General features: G+C 38.0%; 1 protein-coding gene and 4 long non-coding RNA genes across 5 annotated transcripts in view; 3 read left to right on the top strand and 2 right to left on the bottom strand.

Moving 5' to 3' along the window:
- The first annotated feature begins 1079 nt into the window (after positions 1–1079).
- LOC118164740 lies at positions 1080–7661 on the top strand. Its single transcript, XR_004749643.1, has 2 exons — positions 1080–3725; positions 5264–7661. It is a non-coding gene; the product is annotated as an uncharacterized LOC118164740 (long non-coding RNA).
- A 429-nt stretch (positions 7662–8090) lies between these two features.
- Positions 8091–21723, bottom strand: part of HAAO (3-hydroxyanthranilate 3,4-dioxygenase) — a 34599-nt gene continuing 20966 nt past the window's right edge. Inside the window, exons 7-10 of the mRNA XM_035322453.1 lie at positions 12503–12648; positions 11310–11378; positions 10048–10130; positions 8091–8644 (exon numbers count right to left, since the gene is read on the bottom strand). Of these exons, the coding sequence (XP_035178344.1) occupies positions 8566–8644; positions 10048–10130; positions 11310–11378; positions 12503–12648 (377 nt within the window). The 3' untranslated portion in view covers positions 8091–8565. The remainder of the gene's footprint in view (positions 8645–10047; positions 10131–11309; positions 11379–12502; positions 12649–21723) is intronic.
- LOC118164741 lies at positions 8651–9727 on the top strand. The gene is made up of 2 exons (XR_004749644.1): positions 8651–8934; positions 9428–9727. It is a non-coding gene; the product is annotated as an uncharacterized LOC118164741 (long non-coding RNA).
- Positions 11465–17082, top strand: LOC118164742. Its single transcript, XR_004749645.1, has 3 exons — positions 11465–11481; positions 11895–11901; positions 15531–17082. It is a non-coding gene; the product is annotated as an uncharacterized LOC118164742 (long non-coding RNA).
- Positions 18203–20915, bottom strand: LOC118164743. Its single transcript, XR_004749646.1, has 2 exons — positions 19810–20915; positions 18203–19164 (listed from the first exon to the last, which is right to left on the bottom strand). It is a non-coding gene; the product is annotated as an uncharacterized LOC118164743 (long non-coding RNA).

The following is a 21723-nucleotide window of genomic DNA, read 5'->3' as shown; positions in this document are numbered from 1 at the left end:
TTCCATTACAAATTAACCTTGAATTAAGTCTGTGCTGGGTGTTTGTGATCTCCAAAGAGTCTGCAGGTTGAGATTATCAGATTGCATTTACCTCCTGCCTGGTAAAATCTGAACTGCATCTGAAGGAGTGGGAAACAGGTATAAAGGATCTGGCTGCTGCCCTTTTGGGTTTGCTAAGGCAGGTGTGGGGTTGTTGGTTTTTACTTTTTCCCTCTAGAACAAAACTTATTAATTTAGACCCCCTGTTTTTACTGCTTTTTATGCCAGAACTTCAATATGTTATAGCAGCTTCAACTCAAGATATTGGTGAGTGCTTATTTTCTTAATACTTTCATTAAGGACTAGAGAGAACTTGTCATCTTTTAGGAATCTCTTTGCAGGTTGATTTCAATTGAATTGGGAATGTTCTCAAAAATCCATTTTTGTGTCTCTTTGGGTTGACTTCATTATAGTCTTCTTCATGTAGGCTTTCATTAGGCCACCTGATGTAGTCTGTAATTTAAAGAACTTATCAGCTCATCTGTATGTGAGTATGTAAACACATTATTGTTTCTTGTAAAAAAAATGATAGAAAACTTATATACATTTAATTTTCTGGATGATTCTGAAGATGGTTGCCGTGGAGGTAAAAGGCAAGTTGGTTTACTTGGCCCAGAACAAAAGATCTTTGTTTAGGTGGTTTATGTGGTATAATTGCTGTAGCTAATCATGTCCCTGGACTTTCAGTTTCAAAACCGAACACTTTTGTCAATGTAAGTAGTTGCCATGGAAATCCTCACAGCATGAACCTCCTCAGTGAAGACCTTATGGCAGGTAATACAAACTATGTCTATGATTTCCCTAAACACATCAGGCACCAAAGTGAAAGTTTTTTTGCATGCCTTTAAAACGTGTGTGCAATAACTACTGTTTGCCTGTTCTAGCGTACTTTTCCAAACCTTACTTCTTCAAGTCAGATAAAATGAAGGTTATATTCTAATAGTGTGCAATCATTTGAAGAAATAATACAAGGAATTGAATAAATCTCTTTCAACTTCTAGTGTCCTAAAGTATTTTGAGGTGAAATCTTTCCTTCCATCCATCCAAAGACTGCTGAGCTTTTAAAAATACAAGCATGGGAGGCTGTATTGGCATCTGAATGCTTCTTTCCTTCCTTTTCTTCTCACTGATATACAAGGCTTTCTTCTGTGTAGATCTAGGTATTAATGTTTCAGTGAACATCTGGAAGGTGCTTCTTTTCAACAGGATGCAGCTGCTAATTTCTGGTTTTATAGCATTTCTGGAAAACCAAGTTCAGCTGTAACAAGAGTTACAAAGCCTCCAAAAGGACAGATCTATTATCTTGAATAAGGCACACTATTAGAGTGAAATTATAACCTGCAGAGGATTAGAAGCAGTGTATTGGTGTGTACCCTTTGTTAAGCAGCCTTCGTGTGCCCATGCAGTTCCACCTTGTGTCATGCTGTGGCTATAATACCTATGTAGAAAGATAACCCAATTGTAGTGCCATTAGATGAGGGTAATTCCATTAGCTACATATTGATACAAAAACAATTGAGAATGGCATTTGTCCCAAACCAGAGACATGAGGAAATGAGTAAAATAGATTTGATGCCAAATGCCAAGAATTAGATATGGAAAACAACAGTTTAATGACATGCACAGTTTAATGTGAATGCACAAGCTGTATAAATTAATCTGTAAAACAGCTTTTTCAAATATGTCCTACTGTTTCTGTGTGCCTTAAATTAAGCAAGAAGAATATTATTACCTTTTACAAAGAGTGTCCTTTTTTTGTTCTTCAGGGCAAGAAATTCTAAGGTGACCATTCACGTGATCATACAAACTGTATTTATCTCTGTCCAGCTCCCACTGGACTGATGTTGATGTCATGGAAATACCATTCATGACTAACTTGGTGCCAGCTGTAGCAAAGGGCAATTCCAGACAGAGGTGGAGATGGCAGTAATGGTGGGTTTAAGCACACAGATGAGCAAGAATAGAGAAGTTCACTTTGACACTTAACAGCTGCCCCCATAGTAGATAAAAGGAGTACTTCATTCCCCAGAGCTTTCAGTCTGTCTCTCCATTCACTATATTCTTTTAAAATTGAGTCTGTTTAGCTTCCACTGCCAGACACTCTGGCACAGTTCCTCAGGCACTTAAATATCATTGCGGATTTGGGCTTCCGAGCCTACATCTTATTTCCCTCTGAGGGGGAGGAAGCTTTGCAAGTAGAGTTAACTTTGCTATAGAGGAAATAAATGCCACGAAACCTTTCTATTAGATTAAAACTGATAATAAAAAACAACCTCTGGCCCTCCATGAGGTATGTCTGTGAGCTGCAAAGCCCTTGTTGCCTGGGATGCTGTGGAAAGGCTGGTTTAGGTGAGCATCTCATGTGGTTGGCTTCTAGTGAAGCCCAGGATAATTCTTTCTTCCTGTACGATCTCCTTATTTTTCTGTCCTCCAGCAGTATGTATGGAGTGCATCCAACCCACAGAGAGCACAGATGTAGCTACTCCATAAAAGCTTCTGAAACATCCTGTGTCTGACATAAATAAAAATGACCTTTCATATCAATCTCTATCTCTGGCTGACAATAATTGGCTAGTCGTTTTATAACATGACAAGCACATGCAGTGTGCTTGGCACAAACTTCACCAGTATGGGCAAGATGAGATTTCACAATTCTTTACTGCATAAAGATACTCAGAAGGCATATATAAGTGTTTGTATATACGTCTCTGTGTCTGTACACGCATACACACACATATATAGGCTATAAAACTATGCAATAGTATTTTGCACGCAGAAAAGCAACACTTATTGTAGTGTAGCAGCCTGATTCTGTTAACATGCTGGCATAAATCAGGGCAGCTGCATCTAAATCGGCAAAGATGTAAGTAGAGGCAAATTGCTTTCAATGAAGAATTGGGTGTAGATTGCCTAGCTTATCTGGAAGATGGAAGAAATAGCTTTAGACAGTTTAATATTGTCATTTGTCTTGGAAATAGAAACCAGAGAGTTGGCTAATTTTTTTTTTTAAACTCTAGGTCTGATAGGATAAGGCTGTCTGATTCTGATGCTAGCATATAGTTTCCTGCCTTGATTTAAAAATAAAGCTAATCTAGTATATTTTTGGATTAAATAAATAAAATCTTGCCACTGCATTGTTTTTGATATTTCTGGAAATCACTATATGATTTATTGAGTAAACTCTAGTAGCTGAAAATATTCTATGAATATGAAAAATATTTTCTAGGAAGTTACATGTGTTTTCTCTGAAATGTCTATGGCAGTTTCATTTCCTGTGGTTTCATAGTTTTATTAAATGTCATTGTTTCTTCTTGGAGTATATGATCTGTGCTCTCTAAACCAGAAGTATGTCTAGAAGGGACTCATTCAATTTTCTTGCTTTATATCATGTGTCTTTCCACTACATAAAAGAACTTTGAATCAACACTTTCTGCATCATTCAGTGTTTTTAATTATCTACACTTTCAACATCATCACTCTCTCATGTCACACTGCAGGTTCACTGTTGTTTGTCTGTTGGGGTTCTTGATTACAGATGATAGTTAATGCTGGCCAGTTTTTGACTCCTGCAGGTCTCTTATCAGATGCTAGCAAGTTCTTATTTTCTTCTGCATCCTCTTGCATGCTGTGGATGGAGGGAGATGTGGTCCTGAAGTGAGCTTGCATGGGTTTTGCATAATATTCAGGTGCATGTGCTTGTTCTTCTTAATGATGTGTCTCTCAGACTTCTCAATGTCACACAAAAGGCGGAGAGTTTTCAAGCTTTTACTTAGTTTCATTCAGCATTTGCCGTTCTTCTTTTGAGGAGAATAACAGGATATTATCCAGTACAGGGCCTGATGCATTTGATGTTTATCTGCCATTTGCTAATAAAGCACATAGGGTTTGAACCATGTGGGTTGTTAGTCACCAGTATCAAGAAGCAATCGGTAACTGTTAACATTTTTCTCAGATTGTTGTAAACAAAGCTGATCTATTTGTGGTCTGACAATCTGCTGATTATTTTTCCCAAGTCAAAATGTGTTGTTTACCTTCATTTTGTAATGTATGCCAAGATGCTAACAACTCAGATAACAAATGTGTTCAGGCAAATAATTGTCATTGAAACAATGGCTTTGTAATGGTATGTGCTTTCTGTCAGCACTAGCTTTTATTTTAGAGAGTAATGTTTTCTGTAACTCCATTCAGGGGAAGAGGAATTACCCTCTAGTTCACTAGCAATACTGGGGTATGAGCAACCCTCTGTGGCTCTGTTTATTTTGCTGCAGTAGCACAGAGCTTTACCAAGTGGGCATGGAGATGCCCCTAACAGTGTGCCCTGTGATGGGGATGTTCCTGCAAAACAGCAAAGATGAGCATTTGACTTCCCACCTCTGCACAGAGATGGGAGCTGTCTCTGGGGCGTCTTCTTGTGACGTTGCTCTTTTCCTGAGACTTTTGGGTAAAATGAGGTTATAGATCTCTGGCTGTGATTTGCAAGAAGAGAATGAGCTCGGCTCAGATCTTGAAAAAAGTAGAAACCAAGCCCTGTGGATCCTCAGTGGAGGTGGATGCACCCTCAGAGCAAAGCATGGCAGGGTGGCATTTAAATGTTTGTAGAACCCAAATAATTTTGCCCTGACTTCAGCATAATTTATCTCCCAAAGTAGGGACATAAGTGGTTTTTTAGCTATGTAATGGTCATATATGTGTACCTGTTGAGTAGCTCTTCAAAAATATGAAACGGTGTTCAAATCTTAGAGCACATGGTTCTGATGCAACTTAATTGAATTACCTGGTCAAAAATCTTCAGGTATATTTAACCTAAAGTAACATCAATTTGGAAGGAGTTGTATATGATTCAGAGATCTCTGAACAGGAGAGCTGTCTGCAGAAGTGAATCCGATGAATGCATTTAGGTTTGATTTACCTAATAACAGGGTTTATTTCTGCTAAGGTGCTGAACAGGAACTGTTGGATATATATTGATTTGATATATGTTTTCCCCCCTAGCTTTCAAGCTTCAATAAAAATTTCAGTAATACTAAAAGAGAGCTTTTATGCACTTCCACAGTTTCTGAACAATCACTGATATCACTGGCCGTATCCACCATAAGATTGTTTTGTGCCAGATAGTGCTGGCACTTGTGGGTTGAGATATTTACTCTGAACTGCAGGGTGTATATTAACTTTGTCTTCTTCATTATTACTTTAAAATGAACAGTTTTAATTTGGGTCCAACCAGCTGTTATTCTGCATAGTTTGATGCTGAAGAATAGCTCCGCAACTGTGTGCCTTCAATCAGAAACAGACCAAGAGGTGATGACCTTTATTAGCCTGATGTGTTTATTGAAGTGCACTCTGAATTCTTAGCAGAAAATAAAATAAATAAAAAGAATCCCCAACTCACTGAAAAGTCTGCATCATAAACATAAGCTGCTTTTGTAGGAATTTGTATTAAAAAAAAAAAAAAGTAAAGTCTTCCTTTATTTATATGTGATGATGGTGGGAGTGTTCTCTTATGTGCATCTGTTCTATAACATAAATGTGTTTGTGGCTGGAGATCTGAAACTGGAGTACAATGAATGCTTTTAACACCAGAATGGAAGTATTATCTTCATAAAATTAGAGAAGATTGGTTTGCAAGCATGAATAAATGCTGTGTGGATTTGAGGAGACAGTTTACTACAACACACCTGATCAGTTAACTGATCCATCTGTTCTGGTTTTCTGCCTCTGGTAGTTTGTTACTTCAACGGAACAAGCAGGATCTAAAAATAAAGCAAGCATGGAGGAAGGAGAGTTCATCTCCTGACTTTTGCAAGCTGTCAATTTATTCATTGCAATGTGAAGTGTAGTTGGCATCTGATCATTATCTTGCCTTAACTGTTCTCTGTTAATTTTAAAAACAATGGGACAGTCTTGAGCTCTGTTGATTTCTGTGATATGTTACAACACGATCTGTGAGGCTCAGTGCTTACCTATGTTTTGCATAAAGCTGTGTTGGATTTTACTGGTGTTGATACATAATGACCTTGCTAATTAACATATCTTGTTATTGTCTCATAGTTCAACACTTAAGGACGAATATATTGAGACTGTATTGAAACTTATTTCAATAATTTTATAATTCAGCTTAGTTCAAAATAAAAACAAAAGCACACTATGAGGTCAGTCCTGTCTAGCTTAGTTGGCAATAGAAGGCACTAATTACTATAAATATTTTTGATCTACATTGCTAATTTATAACTGACTCTAAGGTAAGGTCTCTTGTTCAATTTGAAATGCTAATATGTTTATATTGCTCATATGCATTTAAATGCTGTAGTAATAGAAAATACAATATATCAGTAACTAAAAGGGTGTGTTTTATCTCTGTTTTTACAAAATTTACCAGTCTTCTCACTCAGTTTGAACACTAAAGGCACTGAACAGCCACAACCTCTCTCTGCCCAACAGCTGGTGTATTACTGGGCCACTTGCCCTTTCCCATTTTAAGTGGTGGGGGGAACGTGTGATGGTGAAATAGAGGCTTGGGTAACTATGGATGCTTGTAGGTAGCTTCAGACTCCTTTGAGTGTGCTTCTAAGCTTTCAGGTCAGCTCCTGCTTGTGATTCTAGACAGTCCTGAGTATGTTGAAGTAAGTAGTGCAGGTATGTTTTTTCTCATCTGTGTAGGTTTTATTGTAATTTTGTTTAGAATGCATATTTGTATAAAGGCATGGCTTTTGAGTCTTGGAGAAACTACAGGCAATAGGACTGTCAAGGTAAGAATGCACTAATGAGGTCAGCATAAGCCTACCAAAATGCAATAACAGAACTTTATTAAATGTGAGGTGACACAGTATCTGTATGATTCAGATTGAAAATGGGTGCCTAAATCAGCAGGTGCACCTTATTTAGAAAGAGAAAAATATGTTTGAGTGGAGCCTTAATTCTAAACCTTGAAGTCTTAAAGGTGGAAAGTATCTGTAATCTAGAGGTGCTTAAATTTGCATTCTGAAATTTCCATGGCTCACAGTGCCTCTGAACGTGTGAAGAGCTGCTGCTGATCATCCTACACGCTACTGTATTTTATCCAATTACCACTGTGTGAAATACAAACATTTCTGTGATATGAAGTAAACCCAGAACTAGCACTGCAGTAGTTACCTCCAAAATGGTAAATTGAAAATACAACACTTTGATGCCCTAGATTCTTCATCTGTAGATGTTCACGCAGGGAGCAGGCAATCCTGGAGGCAGACAGGCCTATCAGTACCAAAGGTAATCAGATAAATTACTCCCTCATTCAAGGGACACTCATCTGTTGTAGGTCACATGCATACTAGCCTTAAGGACAGGGTGCAGGTTCTCAAATTAGATCCCGTTATTAGGAAAATGTAGCAAAATTCTGCTGTATGCTTTACTAGACAAGCTAATGAACCTATATATGTTATAAATTAAGGCCAACATATCTCAGTTTTTCTCACCAAAAGTACAAATACATGGGTAAAACACATACGACATTTCAGTTTACTGAGCTTTGTAGGTGATAGATATATTTAGATAGAAATATTTTCTGAACTTTCACTAGAGTTTACAAAAATCAAGAAATGGTAACTTGATGCTTTTTCAGGCATGTAATTGATAAAGCTCAACATCAGAAAACAGGCTAGTTAAATGTTTAATGATGTAAAGTACAACATGTTGCTTAAAAACAAACAAAACCCATACGTTTTAGGCTATTTTGAGTAGAGACTTCCACAGCTGGAAAACCAGGACCAAGATGCCATGATGATAATGTGGTGCCTAGGCAGCATCCCGCATGATATATCTGGTGTGTTAGTACCAGATTGGTACTGCATAGCCAGATCTGATAACCTGCTAACAAATTACCTGAAGCAAGTACAGTGATTTAAGTAATGCATGATGTTACTGCTGCTACTCCTTCCCCCTTTACTAACACACCTTCTACTTTTCACAAGGGATTGAGATCCTCAAGTAGTGGAACAGGTAAAGTTTACCTTTGTTTTGTTTTGTTTAAGGGCTTTTTATCCAAAGATCTCAGAAGATCTGTAAACTACCAAAAATAAAAGCCCCTGTGCTGTGGGCTTGATAACTCACATACCCGATTTATTACTAATGGCAAAACTGAGGCAAAGAAATAAAGAATGTTCTGTAAATAGGCATAACAATATCTGTCATATCTTCTTTTCTTCACCTCACAGAGGACACTTGCACTTAAAGCTTTCAATTTATTCCAGATACTATCATTTATATTACTATATAGCTAATCCTGCTGCTTGGATCTGTTGCTACTTGGATCTGTTTTCATTTGCTTTCATGTAAGAATTCTTGCTTTGTTTTTAACAAAATAACATTGTAGATTTCGCTGAAAAATTAACTACTTGGGGGAAAAAAAAGTTATAATAGGGCATAGCACTTGATTCCAGTGTAATTATTGTGTTAGACTGTTCAGATTTACAGGTGTTCTGACTATAAATTTATTAAGATGAGACAAGTAGGTTAAAACTTCCTTCTCATCAAAGTCAACTGGTACAGAAGCTAGGTATAAGGCTGCTTGCGTTTTGGATCCTGAGCAATGTAAAGAGCAACACATTCTTCTTCTCTTTTCCAGAAGTACCTGGAAAAATAGAAAGAGAGGTGATTGAAGGTATAGGGGAGGTGGGGAGGACAAACCAACAACCAGACCTAGCAACTATACCTTGATGCTGCTGAAAAATAGAGGAATTACAAACAGGTTCTCTTCTGACTACATTTCTTCTATTTCCATATTGGTATATCTCGTTACATTTTTTGGAACAGCTCTTCATAATCATCTATATAAGCCAAACATCATGACACAATGGGGAAGAACATCTCTCTTCTTATGGATGAAGCAAGGGGAAAGGCATATATTCTGATCTCAGTGATGTAAGGATTGAAACACAGATATTATTTTAACAATATGAGCATGTAAGAATTCAGGAGTATTTTTGCCTTGTGGTGATCACGTTTGTATTAGCTGTTTATGCCAGTTGCAGGGATGGCTGGAGATCAGTATCAGTGTACAGCAGTGACATGCACAATAATATGTGCCTACTGTACAGGTCTGATAAATGCCTTAATCCAATATGATCTGTGCTGGCAGATCTCTGCACATGCATCATGCCAGGATTTTGAAAACGGTCTCATTGATTGACTGTAGGACTAGGAATTAATTTAAGAGAAGTGATTTCATAGAAGCGGTGGACATAATGGTGGAGGGAGGAGGTACTTGTTGAAATCACAGGTGCAGAGAACAGTTCCACGCAGCTGGACAGTTTCAGGTCTTTCAGCAACGGCTTCTGGTATTATTTTGTGATTAGCAAACATCATCATTACTACTTATTAGCGTTTGCTTGCTTGCTTGTTTTTCTCCCTGTAGGAAAGCAGGCCATTTGTAATCATCTGCCTATAGTTTGCTGCATTGTGTTACCAGTGGGTGTACATAATCCTTCACGATGGGCACTTTATCGACCTATGCGACTTTTCACAAGAGTTGGCAAATACTTTCCCTTTCCATTCCTTCTGGAAACTATTTTCACCAGTTTTTCTTTTTACATATTATGTGTATCGTGATTGTGAAAAAGCCTTATGCATCCAACTCCAGGAAAGAGAACTGTGCTCTTCATCTGGCACCCAGATCTCGCTGTATTGATTTTGATTAAAGCTGATCTGAAGCTTAGATGATTTGCTGTTGCCATTTAGTATTAATATTCTTGCCATCTACCTTTATGCATGGTTTTTTGTGCGCTGCCTTTTCTTGGTGTTTATCTTTCATTTTCCCCAGCTTAGTCATACAAGGTGAGCTAGAATGAATGCCTGGCTTTGTTTCCTCCAAAAGACACTTCTGCCCTAAGGAATAATGCAGGCTATTGCAAATCCTGCAATCACAGAGACTGTTTCTGCACCAGCTGATGCCCAGCTTGATGTGGACCAAATAGACAGAATTTATGTTGTCGGAGTCTGGGAAATGATGCTGTTGAATCGCTCATCTCTACTCACAGAGACTGGGCACGGACAAGCAGGCTGTCACCAGCAGTTAGAGTCAGGGTTTTACCATCCATAGTAACTGTAGATGCACCCTCCTGAAGGGAAAGAAGAGACAGATAGCATTTAGTTTTCCATGTCCTATCACTGGCAGAAAGAAAATGCTGCAGGTAAGTATGGAAATCTTTCCAACTGAAAAAGCACTTGAAACAAAACACTGTTTTACAAGGCCTAGCTAAATATTCAGCTTATCTTCCCTGTCTGACATTATTAGCATCAATATAAACATGCTTTTTGGGTCGTTGTTCCTCATCATAAAGCAGCAACCTGATGCCTTAGGGATGTGCTGCTACTAATCTAACCCAGCAGCCTGCAGGTTGGTATGACTCTCTGGAAACTTACAGGGATAACCTGCTGGAGTACTTCAAGCTCCTCTTCTACTTTCCTGATTCCTAATACCTTTTTAAGTCTCGAAAAGAAGTTCACAAGTCAGCAGGGAGCTGACAGAAATCAGTAATAGGCATCAGTCTACACTGGAACAGGCTCATCATTATCTTGTCAAGCAGAGGAACCAGATTCCTGCCAGCAGCAAGGTCTTGATTGCACAGGCTGCAGTGAGCTGCAGTGTAAACAAGTATCTTTCAAGAATATTATGTCTTTAATTAGTATTTGATAGTCCCCGTGAATTTCAGCAGAACAGGAACTGATAGAAATACTTGCCTTATGAGCTAGTTTAACTTGTGTAAAGGGAAACCAGCTTTTCTCTCCTGTTTTTTCCCTTGGGCTGCAAGTGTTTCTTTGAAGCCAGGAGAAAGAAGGGCATCTGGATCAACTACCACTGTGCTTTAGCATAAAAATGTTCTTGGATTTTTATTAGCTTTGTCTACCTAATTCCAGCTGGAGTTCAGTATGAGGACAAAAACTTCAAGGCAAGAACTAATAGGTGATGGTTTTTATCACCCAGCATCATTCCAATGTATTCGCAAGGTACACCCTAGCAAGAATCAAAATCCCCACCGAGACCTGATAGAGGACGGTAGTAGTTTTGTCCCCAACATACAAGATGAAGGGAAAGAGGGATTATTTTTATGGTGGCAGTTGTTTACAGCATTTTTTTCATGATAGTTTAAAGCCAAACGATGATTCCTGTCAAAGATGGCTTCCATGAGAAGGAAGATAATCATTAAGTTTTGTTGCTGGTAGTAAGAGGCTTTACAACTGTGCAGTCTGCTCTGAAATGTGAATTCATGGGTTAACAGGTGTGAATTGTCACGTACCAGCTGCCATATCCAGATATCTGAGTTATTTTTACTTTTTTCAGTTGTTCCTGGTCCATAAGCTATAACCTAAAAAAAAAAAGGAAAGAAAAGTAATGGATTCGTCCCAGTGACTGAAGTGTACACATTCATCTTTCTACAGCAGTTAAACATTCTATTTTTAAATAAAAATGTTCATAGAGGATGACATTATTTTTACAGACATTAAAATTCACATTATGTTTGGTATTCTCATATTGATTCCTACTGATAAAAAGGGAACTGATCACACCTGCCACTCCTTATGCTCTTCTGCATCCTCACTTAACTACTCCTTCTGCCTCCTCCCACTCTCTGCTTTGCATCTATATCCTTCCTGCTTCTGTTCTTGGAACAGGCGCTTCCTCCTCATGAACTCTGGGCCCTGTCAAGAGTGTCTTGAAGTCAAAAAGATTCTTCCATTAACATTAAAAAGGCTGTAGACCAGACCTTATTTTTCTCATTATCTGCCCTTTTTGTGTTCTTCCTGACAGCCCCACACTCTCTGTCACTCTGCTGTCAAATATACTGGATTCTTCAGAGTGCCACTCCAAGTAACCCAGGGAGAAAATATGTTTTGTAAACCATTGTGCATGCAGCACAGACATCAGATGCTGACAGCTTCATTTACACTCAAGCTGGACTGTGTTTGACAAGGCTGAGAAGTGCAGTGCTCTAGCATGGCCCAGGCTCTCTGGGGCTGTTCAGGTCTTTGTTTCCATTTTATGTAGATTAAGAAGGGGAGGAAAAAAAAAGGGTATTTACACATTTGAATTAGATTTGGCACCAAGAGTGCTGTGCAAACATATAGGGAAGCTGAACATGCTTGTGAGCTGTGTTAGCATCTTGCTGGTATTTCTGATGTGGGAAATAAGGGGGCGAGGGAGCTGTTTTAATCCCAAAGGAAGTGAGTGGAAATAAGGTTCAGGTTGATTCTGCAAATGGAAGTATCTGAGATAGGAGCTTCCTGCCTTAGGTGAGTCGGATCGGTGGCCAAAGGTGGGCGTTTCCAAGAGGCAAGGCAGGCTATGAGTGAATTGCTTTTTAAGGCTGCATTATTTTCTCAGCAGATAGGGTTGCAAGGCCTGGATTTGTCCAGTCTGATCACAAGGCACCTATTATCTGTACCTTTAAAAAAAAATCTCCTTCTCTTTTATAGAAATTAAACCTCCTACCTCTGTTTCAAAGTTATCTCCAAACATACTCAAGGATTGCTTCTGTTTTATTTCTCTGCGATGATCATTCAGCCAGCCATGGAAGGAAAATGGCTCCATAACAGAAGTGGAATTTAGAGGGAAAGGCGTTTCTTTCAGGAGTTCATCTGTAAATGCAGCAGAGGACTATCAGTGGCATTTCCTTGAGCAGCTTTGCAAACTTTTTACTGTTGCTTACAGCTTGAAGGTTTCGATTCACAGGCATTACCTAGGTAAAAGTCAACGACCATAGCACTGTTTGCTATTACAGTTATCACAATGTTGCACTTGAGGTTAAGATGCGTGTCTTACTTGTGTGTCTTGGTGAAGTTGCTTCTCTGAAGCTGTTGTCAGAATTGTGCATCCAGGCTTCTTAAAAACATGTTCAAACAGTATGTGATAGACTAGCTAGTCCTTCTGGAAATGCTCTTTGCTCTCTTTCAGACCAGCTTGTGCCTTAGTAAAAACTGATGTATTGTTTCTGAGCCTTTGCTGAGTATCCCCTGACATACCAGAGGAATGAGACCCCTAGAACCACCTTCCTCTCTTTCATGTAGTCAGTACTGGCTTTTGTGCTTCTCCCATATGTGCTTCTAAATACACTGACCACAGTGAAGCAACCTGGTTATCACAATGTTAAATTAAATATAAAGGCTTTTCTTGTGGTGCTCCTGGACTTGTAGGTGGATTTAATTTCCAGTAATTCTCCTTCATAACTGATTTACTTTAAAATAGCTGGAGAACTGAATGCGGTTTCGCTGTAGCTAGTAATATTCAAGACTTGTGCTCTGTGTTGCTGTGAGTTGGTAAATGACTAAAGTTAATTTTGTCTAGCAGTGAAGTTCAGAGACAGGGTAATTGCTTTAGGGGTATCCTAGGTAGCTGGTTCTGGGAAGCCATGGGGGAACGCCTCTAGAAGAATTTCATGTCAGGATGCCAACTAGATGCAGGAAAAACTCACCAGATATCTGTCTCCCAAAGGCATTGAGCTAATAAACTCACAGCCAAATTCCAGTTACAACCTACTCTTCCTTGTGTTGTATCAAGTATTAGGGCATTCATTAGGCAGAGTTCTTCTGGTTCTTTTCTAAAGCTACATTTCGTGGTTCTGGAGTGTTTTGAAAGCATCACTGCAGGTTTCTTTGTGGAAGGTCATTTCAGATGCAGTTTTTGAACAGTGTGAGAAGGTGGTCAGTGCAACCAGGGCATGGCAGTATACTGCATGAGCTGCTGCTATTTGATGGATCATAGTATGCAGCAAATATCCATGTTTATCTCCAGAAGATCTGGATGGGATGTTAACTCTTTTTTTGTTGTGGAAACAGGTTTTGTCATTGGAATTTATTCTCTTTAAGAATAAATTCTTTGAGAATAAATTCTATTCTAAGTAGAATAGAATTCTATTCTAAATAGAATTTATTCTTTAAAGAAAAAAAAAAAACTATTTACATTAGATTTATTCTAATCTGGGCCTGGAAACATTAACAGGAACTAGTCTAAACACTTTTATTGTTTTACGACACTACAAAGCAGTGTTAGTGTCATTGCTTGGTGATTTATTTTATCTGACTTTATTTTTCACTTTCACAGGTTCATCAAACTTGCTTTGAAGGTATTTAGAAACACTTGTACCCTTTGTCCTTAAATTATAGATACATCCAACTATAGCCATTGCAAAGTTTTTTGTGTTTTTTTTTTTTTTTGTGTTTTTGTTGTTAGGGAGTGATACAAAATAAATATCTAAAATATCATGATGATGCATAATCACACAAAGAAAAACAATCAAGATGTTTTATCAAAAGGTACTCAGAGCAATTAGGATTCCAATAGCTTTTTAAATATTTCATTAACAGTAGCAATCTTCACTTTCTAAAGAAATATGAAGATAGCAGAGATTTTTCTGGTATCAGACTAAAACAGGTCACTTGAAATTAGAAAAGCCTTTTGTAATACAAGAAAGACATTGGTAGGGCTTTAGTGAAAAAATATAGTATTTTGTAATACATATAAATGTGTATATATACATACACACACATATTAGACATTTTTCATCTCCTACTCTTTCAAGTTCTCCCTATATATACACGCACACACCCAGATGCCATGACAGTCCTGCTCAGCTCATGGGGTTACACCTTGATCAAGAATTCCAGCATCAGGCCAACATCAGTTCTGGCTTCTCATGCTGGAGGGTGGATAGCAACAGAATGATTCTCTAGGATGGGCACTGTGAAGTTTTCTGCAAGCAGAACTATAAATGCTCCCAATGATTTACAATAAATCTGGGGTAAAAAAAAGAAGGAAAAAAAAACCTGATTGTGCTCTGAGCAAGAAGCAACACAAATCTAACAATGAAAAGTAATGATAAACTTCTTAGTATCTTAACTTCTGTAACCTTATTCATAGTAAGCATGATTTTGCTAGTTTTCCTCTTTCTAGTGATCAACTCTTCAATCAGTCTTCTGACATTTTCTTGTAAGTGGGCCCTAATTTGTTATGGGGTTTGAGCTTATTCCTAATGCAGACGCGTTAACAATACTTGGCCAGTAGTAGGACAATAACCTCTGAAAACAGTCTGGATGGAGTCAATGTTTGGTGTGAGCCACTATGATGATTCTCTTGCCTGTTATTGCAGAACAAATAGGAGAGCACTGTGGTGATGAAGTATATGACATGATGTGTCTGACATTGTTAATGGCCTGCTTGACTGAGTCCTCATCTGCAGATTATCCCTCGAAGCTGAAGCTGCACGTGCCCTGATCCTTGTGAACCTGAGCTAATAAAATACAATGAGGACGATCCAGTACTTTGCAATCTTGCATGTACCGGATTTGAAGCCAGTTGCTTCCAAAGGAACTGAGTGTTTCTTATCAGCCTTATCAGGCTGATATTTAGTTACTTTCTGCTTAGCCTGTATATTGGCTTTCAGTAATGGGGCATATGAGTTGGTGTGTTTCTAGATTTATTACTTTATATTAGCACTGTGAGACAAGGAGACCTTAGTGATAAGGGTAAAAAATAAAAAAATGCTAGAATTGCTATCTTAGATTTTTGCTAAGCTAGTCTGCTGAAAGCCTTGTGTATTTATCTCCAAGTGATGTATTCCTAAGTGGAATATCAAATCTAACATGTTCCTACGCATTGTACTGTTCAGGAGATCCATTTAAGTAGTTCAATAGTTAAGTCCATTTTTGGAGTTCATTGCTATTAAATATTCATACCCCAGCAATGCGTTCTTTATGGTTTTTATAGCTCTTTGCAGCTTTAAATTAGAATGTGGTGATACCATGTTAAGCTGAAAAATACATCATGTTTACGGAATTAATTTATAAATATTTAAAAACAGAAAACTACAGTTTTCATTGGATGTTGATTTGAGTTAAACAATAGAGACTCTATTGAGACTGAGAATATGAAGTTGTGGGGGAAAAAAGAAAAGGACAGAGCATGCAAGAAAACTGCCAGTGCTCGTACAGTTTGTTCCAGTCTCAGCTTTCCAATGTGTATGGTCCTAGGTTTTGTGAACACAACCTTGACAGAGGCAGTCTAAGGGAGAGTTGGAGACTTGCTGGGATTACTGTATTTCTGATAGCAATAAAGAGGACTGCCACTGGCCTACCAGGTAGATGTGTGTGCATTTGCTTACCCCAGACTTGCATGCTACTTGGGAGTTCCCCTTCCCCTACTCCAGTGATATACCTAAACTTTCTTGTCAAGCATCATCTCATTCTCCCAGAGCATTTCTGGAGCTCTGCTAACCCCAGGCTCTTCCTATGGCTCTCTTACGAGCCTTATTTTTTGAGATTTGTTGCAAAGGAAAAAAGCAATAAAGTCTATAAAAAACAATACATTAAAATAGTGTCAACTATGAAACTGATTACATGTTGGCTTTATGAAAAACTGTATTTTTTTCAGTGACATACCATTCTTCACTTCTAGGCAGCACAGTCTAGATGGAAAAATCATTGACTCTTTAAATCACCTGGCAAGTTCTTAGTAATTAAGAAAGGCCCTCCATCCTGAGTGACAGTGCTGCCTTAGAAACAGCCCATCTCTGCATGCTGTGGGCCCATCTCTGAGCAAGGACACAGGAAATTCCCTCACGAATAGTGTCTCCTTCTGTAAGACAGGTAGGCATCCTTATCCAAAGGGAAACACTTAGATCCTCTTTGTTTTTTTTTTTTTCTTATCCTTTAAAAGGCATAAAAATGGCCCATGCTAGGTATAAGGAGTTATTTTAGAATTGTGTATTCATTTATTTCTATCTACCTCATAAGCGTCCCTTTCATCTCTTAAAGAATACTATATAATAATGAATAGTTCTGACGTGAGTTTTTGCAGATTTTCATGTTAAACTGCCAATGCTGGCAATAATTTATACACTGGGATGTTATTCCCAACATGCCTACCTAATTCCTTTGAAAAGTCAGTTTCATTCTCAGTGCTAACAGAAATGTCGATGAGACTAGCAGGAGTTTAATACCTCTGCAAATCAAATCAGTTAGAACCTGTGGACCAAGGGACATAATTTCAGGCACCTGTGTTTGGGGGGAAAAAAACAAGTAGTTAACTCATTCCATATAAAAATCCAGCATGAGAGCACGGATGATGATTGATTACATAGGAGGTTAGTTAGTTCATTTTGGTGTTGAGTATAGATGCAGAAAAATTTAGCTAAAAATTCAGCACTCACATGATGTAATCATACCTTTCCCTGTGTAACTGTATTTGTTTTTGTGGTGTGCCCTAAGAGTTGGCACGAGTGCTAATTTATGTCTCGTCCATGTAATTATTTCTGGACACATTCTTCTTTGTGTCATTAAATCTATGTTAGAAACTAAATAACATTCTTTTTTTTTTTTTTTCTAATTGAAACAGAAGTTTGATGTGGAAAGCTTTGAAAAATATTTTTGTAATAAAGAAATATTGCATCTTCAAAAGAAGATGTCACCAGCCAGGAGGAAGGGAGTAAATTAGAACAACAAAAATGCAGGATTTAAGCCATATTTCTGTTTAAAGGCTTGTCATGATCTAGCTGGGTCATTGTAATTAAGAATGCTAAACTGTATTGATATACTGGCTAGAGCTCCGAGTACAATCCTAAAATTGGGACTCTTACCTCTTCGTTTCTGAATCTGCCTTTTATATGACTGTGGGCATTTCATTAATTGTCTTTGTGGGTAACTTCTTTCCCCACAGAAGTGGAAGTCCTGTGAGACCTCACTACATTTGTGAGATAAGGCTTTTTACAGCACGTGTGAGCTGTTATTACTAAATAGCCTTAGAAACACTAGTTAAAATGTCAGACTGATGCTATAAGTGAGTTTTCTGATTCAGATGTTACTGTCTGGGGGATACTTAAGAACATGAGGATAAAAAGAAGCTACCTTATTAGAGAAGATGCACCTGCTGTGAAACTGCTGAGCTTTACAGCTTTAAAAATATTTATATATATATATATTTACTAGAGTCTGAACAGAAAGGAAAACAATTTTATATGGTGTTTCTTTCAATTTCTATGATGGGTTTATTATATACATTATGTACTTAAAGGTCAGCAGTGGCTTGCTTCCCATGGTGAAGCATTGGGATAAATCTCAGAGACTACAGTTTATGTTCTGCCTTCCTTTGAGGAGGCTCAGCTGAGCCTATTGTAGGAGACGCACTCTTCTTCCCAAAGATTTGTTGTTGTTTGGCGACTGCTGTCATTAGTGGTTCTGTGTTCCTAATGAACTGCTTGGAGTGCTCCTGGCTCCAGGGAACGTGCAGCGAGTAGGCCTAGCTTTTGGAAGATACATTTAGGTTTGGGATTGAAGAGTTTAGCAGAAGTTTTCATATGAAAAACTATAGCAGCCAGTGTATTCCAGACATTGTAAAGGTATTTTGTTTGCATTTTAAGTGTTACTAACTTAAGTTGGTTGTGGCCTGTCTAGTTTGTCTGAACTCTTCATCTACAGTATTAGCTATATACTCACTGGGTGTATCACCTATGTGATATAAAGAGCTGTTAAATATGAAGGAAGGGGAAATGGATGGAGCCAGTGAGAGGCTGCATGATTATATAGGACTGTAGAAGTGTATTAGACAATTCTAGTCTCTTAGGCACTTAGGCAGCCTTTGCTCTTCAGGTGGGCTTCGGGGGAGAGATGTATGTGATCTGGGAATTTATTACAGTTTCTTGTGCAATTTTGGTGGGTCCAGGCAGGCAGTTCAAAATGCTTGACTATCTTTGTCAGCTTGAATACCGTTCTGTCCTGGAGACCTCCTGCTGGCTGTTCGCAAAATACGTTCCCAACAGAAACACTTCTTAATGTCTAAATGCTCATATGCTTGTTCTTTTAATATATTTATTTGAATCAGAAAGAAGTCATGTAGAAGACAAGTAGCAATCCAGATATGTTGGAAGTACTTAAAAGATGAGAGGAAAGAGAATCAAATATTCAGTTTTCTAGACTAAGTTTTCTAGCAAATGAAACTTATTTCCAAAATGTTCATTCTTATTGAAAATAAAATTTAAAAAACATCTTTAGAATTATTTCAGTGTACCTTCAACAGAAAAATATTTATATAGTTACATTAAATTCAAAAGAATGACCATACATCTGCCTTTTGTAAATGAAGACACAACTTCTTCCTTTCTCTCTCTTTATTATTCTGTGGTACAGTTTTAATTGAACTCATTTTGCCCCCTTGCCAGTTATCTTTTTTTATTTTCAGTTCTTAACATACTTCTCTTTTGATCCACTTGACTTTGTACGCCAGTGAAACAACTGCAAATTCTGTCTACAGAGGTTGTACTACATTACCTACAGACTTTTATAGCACTGAGCTCACTCTTATATCTTGTTTAATAGCACTACTGAAACTAGAAAACATTTATTTATAGGCTATACCTTAGGCTGTATGGTATTCCAACAGATTGAATAAATTGTTCAAATTTTCCTACTCATTCAGATACTTGAGTTTTGTCAGGTCTGAATCACAAGCACAGAAATGTGGTGTACTCTTAACAATACTAACCAAATGTAAAGTCCAAATGGTGAATTACCCTAGATACTCCTAGAATCAGTGCAAATTTTGGAAGTGAAGTCACTACAGGACTGGTATTTGTCATATTTCTTCTACATGTCCATTGGCTATAAATATTTTATGGGAATTAAAATTTCACTGATTGGAAGTAGATTAAATAATTTGAATAAATTAAGAAGTTATATTCTGCCTACACCATTAATATTCCTAAAGAACATATTTTTTAAAAAAATCCTAACTTAGGAAAAGTCTTTTCTCACACTTCTATCACATTTCATGTAAAAGAAGCTTGGATTATTTCAGTGAATACTGGCAAGGTAAACTTTGGAACTTCTGAGTAACTTTGTGAACAAAGTTCAGCCATTACTGTTTCTTAGAACCAGTGTTTGTGTCTGTCAGAACTGTATTTAAATATCTCTTGTCCTCGCTATAAAATTGCGATGAAATAGAAACTGTGAGAAGAGAGCCTTGCTTCCAGGCAGTTTCAACTAAAGCCAGCAAGAAGTGTTTTGATAACTGTCATTCCTGTTGTCAAAATTCCTGTAAAGGAAAGCAAACAGGCAAACATACCTTGAGTGATCCATGTTTAGCCTATGTCCTAAATATATTCATCCTTATTGATAAAGGAAGGGAGACATTTTCTCAGGCCTTATCTCTATACAAAAGAGGCTAATAATTTAGTAAAAAAGTTCCATGGAAAGTGTCTCAGGTAAGGACTGCATGCAATGTGTTTCTGATTGATTGTACTTGAATGTACTTGAGTCACTCTTCTAAAAATGTCTTTTTAATAGTTATTGCTGCCTCTTCATATATTCTGAGTATCCTGGTTTGAGGGACTTGCCCTAGTGTTGGCCGAGACAGAAAGCATAAATAAATCAAGAAGTCTGGACTTAGATGTGGCTTTTTTTAATTTATTTTTCCCTTTATTTTTTTTTATTTGTTATTTTTAAAGGTAATTGAAGTTTGATTGATTCCATTTATAGCTTTCCTGTATGAGTGAGCTACAATCAAGGTTTTCTTTGAAGATGTTTTTCATGTCTTTCTCTCTGAAAAGGGGAGGCAATAGTTCAGATTTATGTAGAGATAAACCTCAGAGTGCTTCAGCTGGCACTTTAAAACTGAAGGGATTCTGGATTTTCAGAAGAGAAACTAAAAGAGGCTGAAGTCCAGCCCTCTGCATGGACCAACTTAAACTATGTTAAAACGTGTCCTGAGTGAAACATCATGAGACACTGGTGGTAGCTTATTAAATATTACAAGTGTCATGCTGATTGAATTCTGCTTCTTAGGGAAAAAAGAAAGAAAGAGAGAGGGGGAAAGGGAGAGATGTGGAAGAGAGGAGAAAGAAGAAAAAGAATGGGAGAATGCTTAAAGGAGGAGAGAGCAAGCAAGCAAAAGAGCGTGAGAAGGAGGGAGAGAGGGAGGGGAGAAGGAGAAAGGGAAGCAGAGAGAATGAGAGAAAGAGATGGGGAAAGGGAGAAGAGAGAGGCGAGTGAGAAAGTGGAAGGGGAGGAGAAAGGATGCAAGCAAGAGAATGCATTAGAGAGAAAGCGAGCAAGCAGGAGAGAACAAACAAAAGCAAGAGTGAGAACAGGGAGGGCAAGAGAGGGTGTGAGAAAGTGAGAGGGCAAGAGCATGCCAGAAAGAGGGAAGTCAAGAGAGAATGAGAGAATGTGGGAAAGGGAGAGGGAGGAGAGAATGAGAGCAGAAGAAAGCTAGTGGGAAAGAGAAGCAAGCAAGAAGTGGAGAGAGTGCATGTCTGAGAAAGAAAGGAATTTTTAGTTTTTTTTGCTTGCTTTTTTCTCACAAGTCTCACTGACAGGAGCTGCTACCTTAAAATTCTGTAACTAAAAATCTGGGGTCTTGTTGCTATGTACAAGACACCACTGAGACTTTCAGCATCTTATTGTCAATGAGTACTTAAAATTGCAGAACTGGAGCTGTTTGGTAGGCTGAAGTCCTGCCATTGAAGTTGGTTGCTTCAAACTTCTTCTTGTACCAATAGTTAAGCCATGAACACTTCAAATTTTTGTTGTCGTGACTTGGTGGCTAATCCAAGGGGAGAAACTGTTCAGGGGAAAAATACGTATTGTGCTCTGAGCAAAACAGGTACCTTTACTGTTTTATTGTCTTCTTTTTTGTTGTTTTTCCTCTTGGGGGGGGGGGGGGGGGGG

Source organism: Oxyura jamaicensis, chromosome 3 (assembly GCF_011077185.1).
Source record: "Oxyura jamaicensis isolate SHBP4307 breed ruddy duck chromosome 3, BPBGC_Ojam_1.0, whole genome shotgun sequence".
NCBI classification, from domain to species: domain Eukaryota; kingdom Metazoa; phylum Chordata; class Aves; order Anseriformes; family Anatidae; genus Oxyura; species Oxyura jamaicensis.
The sequence above is the reverse complement of the archived record's forward strand: the minus strand, read 5'-3'. Positions and strand labels throughout refer to the sequence as shown.